Below are 13,012 nucleotides of genomic sequence, written 5' to 3'. Positions count from 1 at the left end.
TTTGAATCTAAGGCATGCCGGATTTTCACGATGTTTCCTTTATCGTACGAGCTAGTGTTAAATGCGCACATCGACAGAAAGTCCATTGGTGCACACCTGGGGACCGAACCGGGATAAGAGGGATGAGAGTCGCACGCTGTATCCAAGAGGCCAACACTGCTTGTATAAGAGAAACCAATCAACAAGGACGATATTTTTTAAAATTCTGATTATTAATGATCCAATTTAAAATCCTTATATGTAAATTATTTGGAATAAAAAAGTAATACGTTAAAATACAATATTTTCTTCCGCATGCTTCTGCAACGTCCGGAATCGTAGCGAATAAAACTTTTTGCATTCATTAACTGATTGATTGTTTAAACAGTGGTCACTCGCCGTGCGACTCCGCCGCGGCTGACAGTGTTCCGCATTTGAAGCGCGCCAATTTTGACATTTATTTTTTATCTGTGTTAGTGTTACAAGTTTTAAAAATGTTGCGAATTATTGTAAGTATTTTGAAATTAAATTGCGAATGTAAGATTCTTACATAAATATTTTTTACACATGATTATATCATAATACTTATTGTATTTTTTACGTTTTCGGCTTAATTTTGAGGAATTCAATTCAAATGAGAAAAACAAGAAAGTTTACTCAACTTTCGTTTATATAATTTTTTTGACTTTCTCTTCTCAATTTTGATCGTATTTCGATATACTTACAACGTAAAATTTATGAATAATCAAATAATTTACTGATTTAAGAAAGTTTTCTGTAATTTCTTGTTTATCACAAGCTTTTAAGTTCCGCGTCTCATATTTCTGTATCTGTTTCATTAGCATACATTTTTTTAAACAAGCTAGTTTTTTTTTTAAAGACAATTCACACCAATTGGCCTAGTCCCATGCTAGGCTGGTGAAGCTTGTGTTATGGATACTAGGCAACGGATATACATACATATTATAGATAGATAGACATATAAATACATATTTAAACACCCAAGACATCGATGTTCGTCTTAGCCGGGGATCGAACCCGGGACCCATGGATTCGCAGTCAGGGGTACTAACCACTAGACCAATGAGTCGTCAAAGCTATGACATACTACTACGAGAGGGTTTTTATTAAATAAAAAAAATTGTCGTTAAAACTTGCAATAATATCGTTAATTTCTCAGATACTTAGCGTCACATTGGGCGTAGCCGTCAACACTCAGTCACCTTACTCAGCAGCTTCAGAATCTCAAAGAAGATTCGCTCTCGAGAACAGATACGACGATACAGGTCCAGGGGCAAAGGGTCCAGAATACGCCTACAACACGTACAAAACACTCGAAGAAGCTCTGGTCTCCTACATCGACGACGCAGACACGAAACTACCAGAACAAGAACGGGCTAAAGTGGAACGATTTGTTAATACAGACTTCAGTCAACCAATTCGGGAACTCCCCAAGACTGTAGAAGAATACACTGGATTAAAACAGCCCACCCGTCCCCAATTACAGCCCTTGAGACGACCGATACAGCCTCCACCAATCAGACAGCAGCAAGAGCAATTTTTACCCCAGCCAGTTCAATACCAGCCTATTTTATCACAACCCTCATTCCAACCATACCCAGCTCAATATAGGCCAGAAAAACTCTTTTTGCAGAACCCAAACACAAAGAACTTATTCCCTGACTTCCGTGGCTCAGACTTGAAACAGAGTGTACAAAGTGGTATATTAGAGCCATATAGGTTGCAAAGAGTTCCAGCTCCAGTGAACCAGGCGTATTATACGCAGAATGTGGAGTTAAATGACCGGCCTTACGATTCTCATCCACAGTACACGTTCTCTTATGGAGTGCATGTAAGTCATAAAATGTTTTAAATTTTTTATGTTTAACTTTGCAAACAAAATTTCATGATTAACTTCCCTTGGGAATCAGGCAGTGTCCACATTAAAGACGTGTGGATTTATGTCTGAAATCTGTGTTTTTTATTGACTTTGTCTATTGAAATATCAATAAAATAATTGCAGGAGTGTTGCTTCACAACCAAGCATTTTTAAGGGACATTATTCGCGTTTTATGCCACACCAGGTACTTGGAGGTATTTCCAATAACTTGGGGTCGTTTAGAAGCTAACCAGCCCTGCGATTCTGTAACTCACTTTTCGAACTCACTCAGCGGTTTTCGTATCGGCGGTCGCTCTCAAATCAGTCGTGAAGCAGTCATTTTATGATTTGGCATTCTGAAAAGGTGGGAGCTTGTAGTTTATTGTTTATTGAGCTTATTCTTAAGCTCCACAGTTCTTATCCTCCACAGCTAAGCGTTGGTTTTGATTGGCGTTGGTTTAATTATCATTGCTGAAATTATTTTTGAATCAGTTAAAACATTTGATATATTTGTAGGCGCCTTTTGACATACCTCACTAAATTAAAAGTTATTCGTTAATTTATATTAAACCTTCACTTTTATGATTATTTTAAATTAATAATAAATTGAATATTTAAGGAAATGGCACGTGCATTGTGTCCTTGCAATATTACTTTTATTTCATTCATAAAATAATAAGGTCAATTTAAGCAAATTAATTATAATTACATCGTAATCTACTTCAGTATTTAAATAATTTCACAGTGTTATTGTTAAAATATATTTCATGTCTATCTAAAACTAATTCTAAAAACATTATACAGTATAAGGTAGTGTCTCTTTTATAATAATTGATAGACGAGTGTTGGCCTAATGGTTTCAACGTGTGACTCATCCCTGGGGTCGTAGGTTCGATTCCCAGCTGTACACAAATGGTCTTTCTTTCTATGTGCGCATTTAACACCGCTCGTACGATTAATGTAAACATCGTGAGGATATCGGGCATGTATTAGTCGACGGTGGTGTATCAGGCACAGAAAGTTGATAACCTTCTTGCCGTTAGAATGACCACGGAACAGATACAGAAATCTGAGGCCCAGACCTAAAAGGTTGTAGCGTCGTGATAATGATTCAAGCTGCCTATGTTGCTTTACACACGCATATAGGTTCATTCTAATGGTAAATTAGTTTTTGGTCTCAGTCCAGTTTTTGAAGTTATAGTTCTTTTGGCGCGTTAGAGAAAAATGATGAGAGTAAATATTTACGATGCGCGCGCACTCCGTCACAAAAACCCGACACCCTGAAGTTAGCTATATTCAACATTTTATTTTTTTTCTATTGTTAGTGTAGTTTTTTCTATAAACGTAGAATAAGGCGAAAGATAAAAAGAAAAGATTTGTATCTTGTTACATCAAAGAAGTATAACTTCTAACGCGTGTACATAAGTATTAAGTACACACACGTTTTTGTATTTAATATCGTTACGAACAAAAATATTTAAATATTAGTATAGATAAAATATATATTAAAACTTATTAAAACTTAATTAATATTACAGGTTCTGTGACGATAAACATCAGGCATATTAGTAATACTCGCGTATTTGTATAAAAATAACATCATAATGATGAATTTGCTGGATAATAAACACAATGCGACAATGGACATAATTAACAGATAAACAATAGAACATGTAAAAACTAACATGCGAAGCTTACTTTCTACATATCTTGATATCTACATAGAATTACTTATAATCTCAGATCATATATTAGATATTTTGTTTTTAAACCGTGTTATTATTATAATTAATGCAAGAGGCCGTAGTCTGAATAATACCGATGTCGACCCTATCCCAATAAATAGTTTTTGCATCGCGCGATCTCAAGGTCAACGAATATTTAGATAACTACATTAACCCAATAACAACACTCGGAATCAGTATCGATGTTTCTCTATTAGGTCGGGAAGTACGGGCATTGTTCTCCAGTGGTAGACAGAGACCACCTTAACATCTATATATATTAAATTTCGTGTTATAGCGAACGATAGCCCTGAGAATAGGTCGTGAACTATTTTTGTACCTCAAAGTGATAAGGGTGGCCCACTCCAAATTTATGATTTGGCATAAAAAATAACATAGAACCTTTAATTATCTCCCTTCTACCACCAACCTGTATGGGTGACTAGATTCCCCTCCAAGGTACATATAAAATTAATTAATTTCGGTTATATACAAAAAAAAACAAAAATATTAAAGCTAAACTAAATGTAGAGCAGTTTTGGCCTAATGGCTTCAGCGTGCGACTCTCATCCTGTTTCCACTATTACATTACAAGGGCCTTATTATAACGAATTCAGAATAAGTTACGATTCCTTTTATATAGAATCATTAGAAATATCAACAGCATATTTGGGAGGATGATTCGGAGGATGCAGAGCAAAGACGATATTTTTGCGCCTCTAATCAGATCCTTAGGCTTGAAGACGGCAACACCTCTATTGGACCAGGGTATAGTGCGCTCTCACTCTTTTACTCGAAACTAGCAGATTACCGAAACACTCAGTAAAATGTAACTGCAGTCCATCTTATATCAATCGTTGATTTGATGTTTGGTTGAAGACCCAACAAGTGGATTCAGGAAGAGATTGTACCTATAAGTAATGACAACATTAAACTGTCAAATAAAATTAATGGGGAAGTGTAATTAATAAAATAACCTTGCTATTAAAAACTTAGGTTTCCGCATTACTAGAAACTTTTGGTTATCGTATAAAGATGTCAAGAAACAAAGTGCACCAGTATTCTGTAACTTGCAATAGATACAGCTATTCCGATCTCAATATTGAGTTTTTGTTCCGCGCGACATTAGCACAACGAATATTGAGAGACCACATCCAACTTGCATACAAAAACGTCGGGTGTTGTCGCTGTCTATATTGGAAGTTACATAGTAATTGCGCTGGACTAGGCCTTTTGCTTGCTGAACTAGTGTCCAAATTCACAGCTTCATATGACCAACGAACCCTTGACTCAGTAGGGCTAGTCCGCATACCATTTCAATGACTCAATAATTGGCTGACATTAAGATACGGATCGAAACTTAACCAGGGCTCTCGTCTGTCAAAATACGTTTTGACATAAGGAAGTGATACTTAGCGCTGTACTGTGTTTGTTTAATATTTTCTAAGAATGTTGAATCGTTATAGCATGACAAATAGACTAGAAATAAACGGTATTAATTTAATTTAAATACAAATTATAGTTGTGTAACATATTACGAGATATTGCCACGATTTGTAATAGAAATTTTGTCTTTAAGTTGTTGTAGGGAAACGTGTCCAATAATACGATTAACATTATTTTAAATTTCTGAAAATTTATTATAGATTTTGTGACGGGTGAAAATCATACATTATTAGGAATAGTTATTTGAGCGATAAAAACGTCGTTGAAACAAAAGCCGTGTCGACGCTGTGATCTTTTAAATTACGAGATATTGAGATTCAATAGACGAAATGATTCAAAAGGAGGGTGTACACTGTACAAAGCCCTTGTGTTGGACAATGATGACTGCAGGCAATATCTCGTGACATACAAATCACTAATATATTCATGAACGTCGCAAGGCCTCTACCGGAATACGCATATACGGTGAAAGTGAGCGAAAGTGAGTTTATATTAGGAATTAATTTTATCGTATTTAGATTCGTGTAGAGTAAACAAATTTTAATATATTGCCCGCAAAACGGATAAGTTATATCACAATGAGGGTGTGGAGGAAAATTGACTATTTATCCATCCTATAGGGAGGATCCTCGAGCAGTCTAACCATTGACTGGCCAGAAGGGCTCTGACTAAGCTTAAAAAAATATATAAAATTCTCGTGTCACAATGTTCGTTCCCATACTCCTAAACGGCTCGACCGATTCTTATGAATTTTTTATGCATATTCAGTAAGTCTGACAATCAGACATGTATTTTTCATCACCCTAAATGTTAAGGGCGGTCAAACCCCTAAATTTTTAATTAGATTTTTATGATACAGCATACAAAAATACATATAACACTTAATTGTCACCCCTCTACGATATAGTAGATAGTTACTTTTATTGAACTAAAAAAATGTTTCTTAGAAATAATATATGTACCTACATGGCTAAACGATTTTTGCCGGGTCAGCTAGTAGTATATAATATTATACTTAGCGATCGTAACACTTTATTAGCGCGATATAGTGGCGTTCTCGCAGTAGGTAATTGTAATTTATATGTGTCGCCAGGAAAATATAAAAAAAACTCCCGCTCTAGTAGGATGTTAGTGTCTGATCAAATTTCTCTAACGTAAAAAATTTGTGTTGAATTTACTAAAAAAAAATTGGTACAAAGATTTATTATACTAAAATTTGTAACATTCTGACGGTTGATAAAATCTAACCAAAACGCTTATCTTGTATTTTGGAAATGTGTTCCCACAATGGTGCGTATGTTTTATTATGGCTGTATTAATGTGACTGTAAAGTTATTACGTCCACCAGGCTGGTAATGTTATGAAATTTTCCTTGAAGTTTGGTATCTCTAAATTGCAAATATTGTAATCAAGATCGCACCGTTACACCAGAGCCATAGTAATCTAGTTCAATGTCAAGGTCTTGAATATAATACAGCAAATTTAAATGCGTAGGAATCAAAATCATGTTCTTGTTACGAAATTTAAGCCCGAAACGCATAGAAATGATGGTTTGACAGCTCATGATATTTGATATAGATATTAAAGACGTTTTGGGTAACTCGCCTTACAATGATTGTATTAATTCATCAGTTACTTTTTAGTAATTACAACTATAAACAAATTGCAACTATATCCTACAAAAAAATATAATGTTAAAAGATTCTAGTGTTGCGCACCTCATACATGAGGCACCTCAAATGTCACACTCAAAGTTGTCAAATGTCGCATCACCTCAAATACACATTTTGTACCGCTTCAAACTCGTTGAGGTATTTCAAACGCGGGCTAGGCGCTGAATGTGATTGAGGCGGTGAGTCGTATGTCATGAATGAGTGAACGGTTGAGATGAATTGTTTTGTCTTATTCTCCCATCGCATGTAGGACAATGACAATAATTAAAAATCGTGTCAGATGAGAAACTGATTAAATCGATATTAATTGAATGAGTAACAGTGACTGTTCACTGTGACATGATATTATTGTAATTTGTTTTTGTTTCCATAAATAACTTGACTTTTTTATTTATTTATTTTATGGTCGAAATACTATAGCTTGCGTCAAGGGCGAAAAAAAAATTAACTCGTTCGTTCGTAGTTTGTACTTCTTAAGTTCTAACTTTCGCGCGATTAGTAATATCATCATAATTACCTTAGCGCGAATTCTCTTTGTTATTGTTTTAATTCTGTTTAAGTGATTAATTTGTTGTTTGTATTAGTTGTACACTATTTGTCCCTAAGAAGAATTATTCAAAGCTTGAATTCCATTTTTTAAGTAGGTAAGTATCTTAAAAGTTAATATCAATACAGTTATTACAAGGACGCTGGTTTGCCGCCAAAATATGAGTATATTTAACATAAGAAGAAAAAATGTATGGGAAATTAATTTTAACTGTTATGCATGTGTAAATGTATATTTATTTAAATTAATTATAAATGAAGGGTAATATGCCTAATGCCTATGCTGTACTAAGTTATAAATAAAATTTTGTGGGGCAAATCAGTGATCTACGAAGACATTAATTTTTTTATCTGATGGTGCTGTTATGAGAGTTTAAATGCATGTTTTTTTGCTTTATAGAAATATGATGGACACTGGTGATAAGAGATCTTCAAAAGCATGGCAATATTTTACTGATTTAAAAAACTTTAAGGCTAAATGTAATATCTGCGCTAAAGTTATGTCTTATAAAGGTGGTGGTCCTTACAACTTAACTCGTCACACAAAATCCCAACATCCCAGCGTGTTTTTTGCATCCCACCAATACAAAATCAAAGAAACTGAAGATGACGTATCCCAGCCTTCTACTTCTTATTCTTCACAACCTTCTACTTCTTGCCCTTCACTGCCTGCAAGTTCACAGACTGAAAACTCTTTGACAAAACCAAATATTGCTTTCGATACCGCTTGTTTAAATTTTGAAACTATTATAGAAAAACCAGTCAAAACAACTAATACAAAATTAACCAATTTTTTTAAACCACTATCTGCAAAAAAATCTGAACAGCTTAACAGGAATTTAGTAGAACTTATTGCTAAAAACTATTTGCCACTAAACATTGTTGAAAGTAACACATTCCGTAATTTTATTCATGGACTGAATCCAAACTACACCATACCATGTCGCAAAACATTATCAAATGCTCTTTTGGTAAACTATTATAATATCGAAAAGCAAAAAGTTCAGAAATGCCTGGAAGGCACAGATTTCATATCTTTAACAACAGATGGATGGACTTCAAAGCCAAATGAACACTATATATCACTAACAGCTCATTTCCTTAATGATAAAACTGAGTTAGAATCAAAAGTATTAGAATGTTATCAGTACTCGGATAGGCAGTTTGCAGAAAATTTAAAAAATGAAATAATGAGAATGTGTGAGGACTGGAATATCACAAATAAGATTGTAGCTGTAACAACAGATAATGCTAATAACATAAAAGCAGCCGTAAAATTACTGAAGTGGAAACAGATTCCTTGTTTTGCTCATACTTTAAATATAATAGTTCAGTTGGCTTTAAAAGAAATAAAACCCACGCAGATGAAAATCAAAAGCTTAGTAGAACATTTTAGACGAAGTCCACTTGCGTCGGAAAGACTTAAAACTATGCAGAAACAATTACAGGAAAAAGAGTTGAAGCTTAAGCAAGACGTGGTAACCCGCTGGAACTCAACTTTAGATATGTTCACTCGAGTGCTCGAAACAAAAAAAAGTCTTATGTCTGTAATAACATTAGAATATCCCGAAATAGCAAACTTAAATAATGATGACATAGAAATTATGTCATATTCAAAACAGATTTTATATTTTTTTAAGGACGTCACGGAAGAAATGAGTTCTGAAAAAAACGTCACAATTTCTAGCGTGATATTAATATCCAACGCCTTAAATAAAGAATGTCGGAGATTTTTATCCCAAGAAATGCCTCAGCCAGTCAAGAAAATGACTGAGGTATTATTAAATGAACTAACAACCAGATTTCTTAACATCGAGGATAATAACATATTTGCGGAGAGTACATTGTTAGATCCGAGGTTTAAAAGACATGGATTTTATAACGAATTTTCTTACGGGCGTGCTTGTACGAATTTAAAACATTTGGTCGCAAATGTAATTTTACGATCGCAGGCTGAAATTTTAATTGAAAATCCAGTAGAAACCGTAGTTGTTGAGCCGTTGACGAAAAAGAAACGTAACATCTGGTCTGATTTTGACAGAGAAGTAGACGAAATAATTAAAAACACAAACCCTACAGCCGGAGGTATTATTGAAGTGGATAAATATTTAGAGGAACCACTCTTACCACGAAATAAAGACCCTTTTATATGGTGGCAACAGAAAAAAACTGCTTATCCACGATTATATGAAATCGTAAAAAAGAGACTTTGCATATGTGCTACATCAGTTCCATCCGAACGTGTATTTTCAAAATCTGGGCAAATAATTTCAGAAAGGAGAAATAGACTGAGTGGAAAAAAAGCTAGTATGCTATTATTTTTAAATTACAACATGTGACTTTATTTTTTAAACTTTTTTAAACTTATTTTCTTATCTTTTTTTAAATAAATGCCTATTTTTTGTGTAATACCTAATTTTATTTATCACATTTTTCATGAACTAAAAACAAGTGGTTCAAAAGTTTTAATAAAAATTATGAATATTAATCTGATTTTTTTACTGTGTATATCGCAATAATAGCTATTTCGAATAATATATTTTATCTATAAAAATAACTATAATACAGCTTAATATTTTAACTTAATTAATAGCAATCTAAATTTTAACTTTTTCGGTTACAAAATCAAAATAAATCCACAAAATAATTCGAAAATATAGTTTTAATTATCCAAATATCAATAGATCTGTTACTTCATTTGTCATGTGGCAACCTCAGTCACCTCTCTTTACTCCACCACACCTCACAACCACACGCATGACGTATCGTACATAAAGGAACTAACAGTACAGAACAGAATCCTCAAATGAAGTGGTACAATGTATTAACTCATTTGTTAAAATAAGGTGGGACATACAAACACTTCAATTTTGTTTGTCCTACCCATCACTAAAAGATTCTAACATCTGTTGTCACTTTTCAAAATTAATTCACGCACAGCGCACGTCACATGATCCGGCATCTGACTTTGACAATTGTCTTTAGTTTCGCTGAGTTACTCATTAGCAAGGACAGATAAAGTATTAAAATCTTGCAATATTTAATACGCTAATCACGTCATGACACACTTGATCTCCAAAATATTGCGAAAAATCTCTGCAACACTAGGATATTACGATAGTGTGGTCATAATTATATAACGTATAGTTGCAAGTTATCGAAGTTTATAAAAATTTATTTAAATGGAACTGTCTATTGTACTTAAAACTATGAAATAAGAGCATTGATGATTTGTATTAATTGGTCTTATAGCAAAATTAAACCATAATTTATTAATTTACATACGAGGTATGAAGATCCTATTATGATAATTTTGGAAGTAAGTGCTAAAGACGTTATAGTTAAGATATCCATCGATTTCTTTAGACAATCCTTATGCTTCCGAATGGTCTTCAAGCAATATTTTATTATGTAAGAAGGTTATTTGTAGTCCTTATATTAAATACATATTGATTTTTTTCAATATTTCTATAAAAACTAAACTCATTTAATATCGTATCCCAGGATAAGAAGACGGGCGACTCAAAATCAGCGCAAGAGAGTAGAAATGGCGGGTCAGTGAAGGGGTACTACACATTTGTCGACCCTGACGGCAAACAACGCACTGTGCACTACACAGCTGACGACAAATTCGGTTTTAGGGCCACTGTTCAACGTACACATATGAATACACAATAAATTATTTTATTTATATTTATAAAAATAATGATGTATTTACATTTAGGTGAAGTTATATTTAATAGTAATAAATTAGCTGGATTAAAAATATCTCAAATTTACCACGGAACTTTTATATAAGAATCTGTTAATTACTAGATTAAAAGATTAATTAAATATTAATCAGCAATTGTAGTATCGCATTTTAACATTTTAACCACGCTGGGTGATTCGTCAAAACATTTAATACAGAGGAATTTTATTTTATTAAACTATTGTGATAATAGTGATAGTACGGTCTATAAATCGTATAAATTTGATAGTGTGTATTTGGTATGTGTATCAGTGCTTCTGTCTTACCATACTTAATTTATGATCCAAGACTTAATATTGTGAAATGGGAAATCAATGAACTACATATAATTATTATACATAGGTTATATTTATAATACTGAACGTGTTCATCTAAAAGTTAATAAAGTTGCCAAATTATTATAAAGATGTCTTCTAGATTGTATATTGTAAATAAACGTTTTATAATAAAACCGTAATTTTGTAGTAAAGAGCTTATTTTATACATTTAGTAATATAAGGACCTGGAAACACCAAGTTACCACGGTGTTGCAATTAAAGAATGGAATTTGTAAAAGCCTATAAACCCAGAAACGCCTAGGTATCAAAACACCTATGCTAACAAGTAGGTAAGTTATGTCAAAAACAACCCACGAAATAACGGGTAAAGCCTTAAAAAGCGCCTTTAACTAAATTTACATTATATTCTTAAGTTCCTCAACGAATAATCACGCAAATGCGCACGATATTGTCGTATATTTGTTAGTAAAATATCACAGTAGCTAGAAAAGCCTTTTTAGTTTTTATGATACCACGACGAATAATGTAAAAATATATTAATGTTTTTACAATATATTATACCCCACAAGTGTAACTCCCAAGCCCATTCTATTCTATTATACAAAAGATTACTAAGACCGGTCGGATGTCCGACAGGTCAAAGCTTTTCGTGTTCATCATAGGCATAATTGTCATTATTTATTCCTCATTTAGATGCATATTCATTGACAATGGATAACGTTTTCTTGTAAAGACTTTCTTCTTCATTAAAAAACTCTTCTATCTCTTTTCCTCACAGGATAAACACAATTTGACTGAAATGACGTAAATTTTAGTGGTCAAGTTATGAATATACCAGCTATCATGAAGTAATAACTTTTTAGTTTGAACATACTTTAAAAACATTCACAAACCGCACGATAAAGCCACTATCTTCTAGCGATAAGTTCACCTTGTAAGAAATTAAATAAAAATTGATTAATTGCTAATATATTATGATAGTAAAGACAGGCAAGATCTTTATCTCTAAAATCAGGATTAGGTGACAACGTTGATACGCAATGATTTTTATTTACTTAATTGAGGGCATGATTTGGTAGATAATATTATTTTGTCATATTGCCTACATCTGATAATCGAAATATTTGTACCTACTATGAAATTATTCCCTGCATCCTCATGTTACATTGTATCTGGCCTATAAGGTAAAACACCCTTCTAAATAAGATGTGGTTGGACATTGTCACTGCCTAAGTTTAACGATGCTCTTGTAATAACATTTGAGCGATACCACCAGGGCGCTTAGACAAGATGCATTAACAGTAGTGTATATAGAAAGTCGAAAATAAACAATTTATCGACACGTATTTTTGTTGCACGCGACTGATAATAAATATTTTTACGCCATTTAAAACATCTCTCACTCAGGAACCACACAATAGGTTAGTGTTTGTCCTGTGGCAATCATTAGGGTGCTCTGTTCCTCCTTGGAAACCAGCTGCGTCAAATGGGGTGTCCCTATGTAAAATACTATAAGTCGAAAAATTACAAAAGAAGTTCATTACTTTATGATGATTTGGATGGGGATTTTAGGTCACTAGAACCTCTAACAGCTTTATTTAAATTTGGTTCATGATTATGAATAGCGAGACGGCAGGAGCTTATTCACTTTACTAACTCTTAAGTGCAGCGTCAGCATGTTTCCCATTCCCCGGAAACATGCTGACGGTCTCGCAGCAGCAGTTTTCTCGACTTTT

The 13,012-nt window shown here is 33.4% G+C and overlaps 2 protein-coding genes across 2 annotated transcripts; both read left to right on the top strand.

Moving 5' to 3' along the window:
* Positions 1-353: 353 nt before the first annotated feature.
* Positions 354-11,409, top strand: LOC125058075. The gene is made up of 3 exons (XM_047662102.1): positions 354-488; positions 1,160-1,831; positions 10,752-11,409. Exons 1-3 carry the CDS (start codon positions 474-476, stop codon positions 10,923-10,925), a joined length of 861 nt encoding a protein of 286 aa, XP_047518058.1. The 5' UTR covers positions 354-473; the 3' UTR covers positions 10,926-11,409.
* On the top strand, positions 6,736-10,134 carry LOC125058074 (E3 SUMO-protein ligase ZBED1-like). Its single transcript, XM_047662101.1, has one exon. It carries the CDS (start codon positions 7,625-7,627, stop codon positions 9,584-9,586), a length of 1,962 nt encoding a protein of 653 aa, XP_047518057.1. The 5' UTR covers positions 6,736-7,624; the 3' UTR covers positions 9,587-10,134.
* Positions 11,410-13,012: the final 1,603 nt, after the last annotated feature.

The sequence above is a fragment of the Pieris napi genome, chromosome 17, assembly GCF_905475465.1.
Source record: "Pieris napi chromosome 17, ilPieNapi1.2, whole genome shotgun sequence".
NCBI lineage: Eukaryota > Metazoa > Arthropoda > Insecta > Lepidoptera > Pieridae > Pieris > Pieris napi.
Note: the sequence above shows the minus strand (reverse complement) of the source record. Positions and strands in the feature narration are given on the sequence as shown.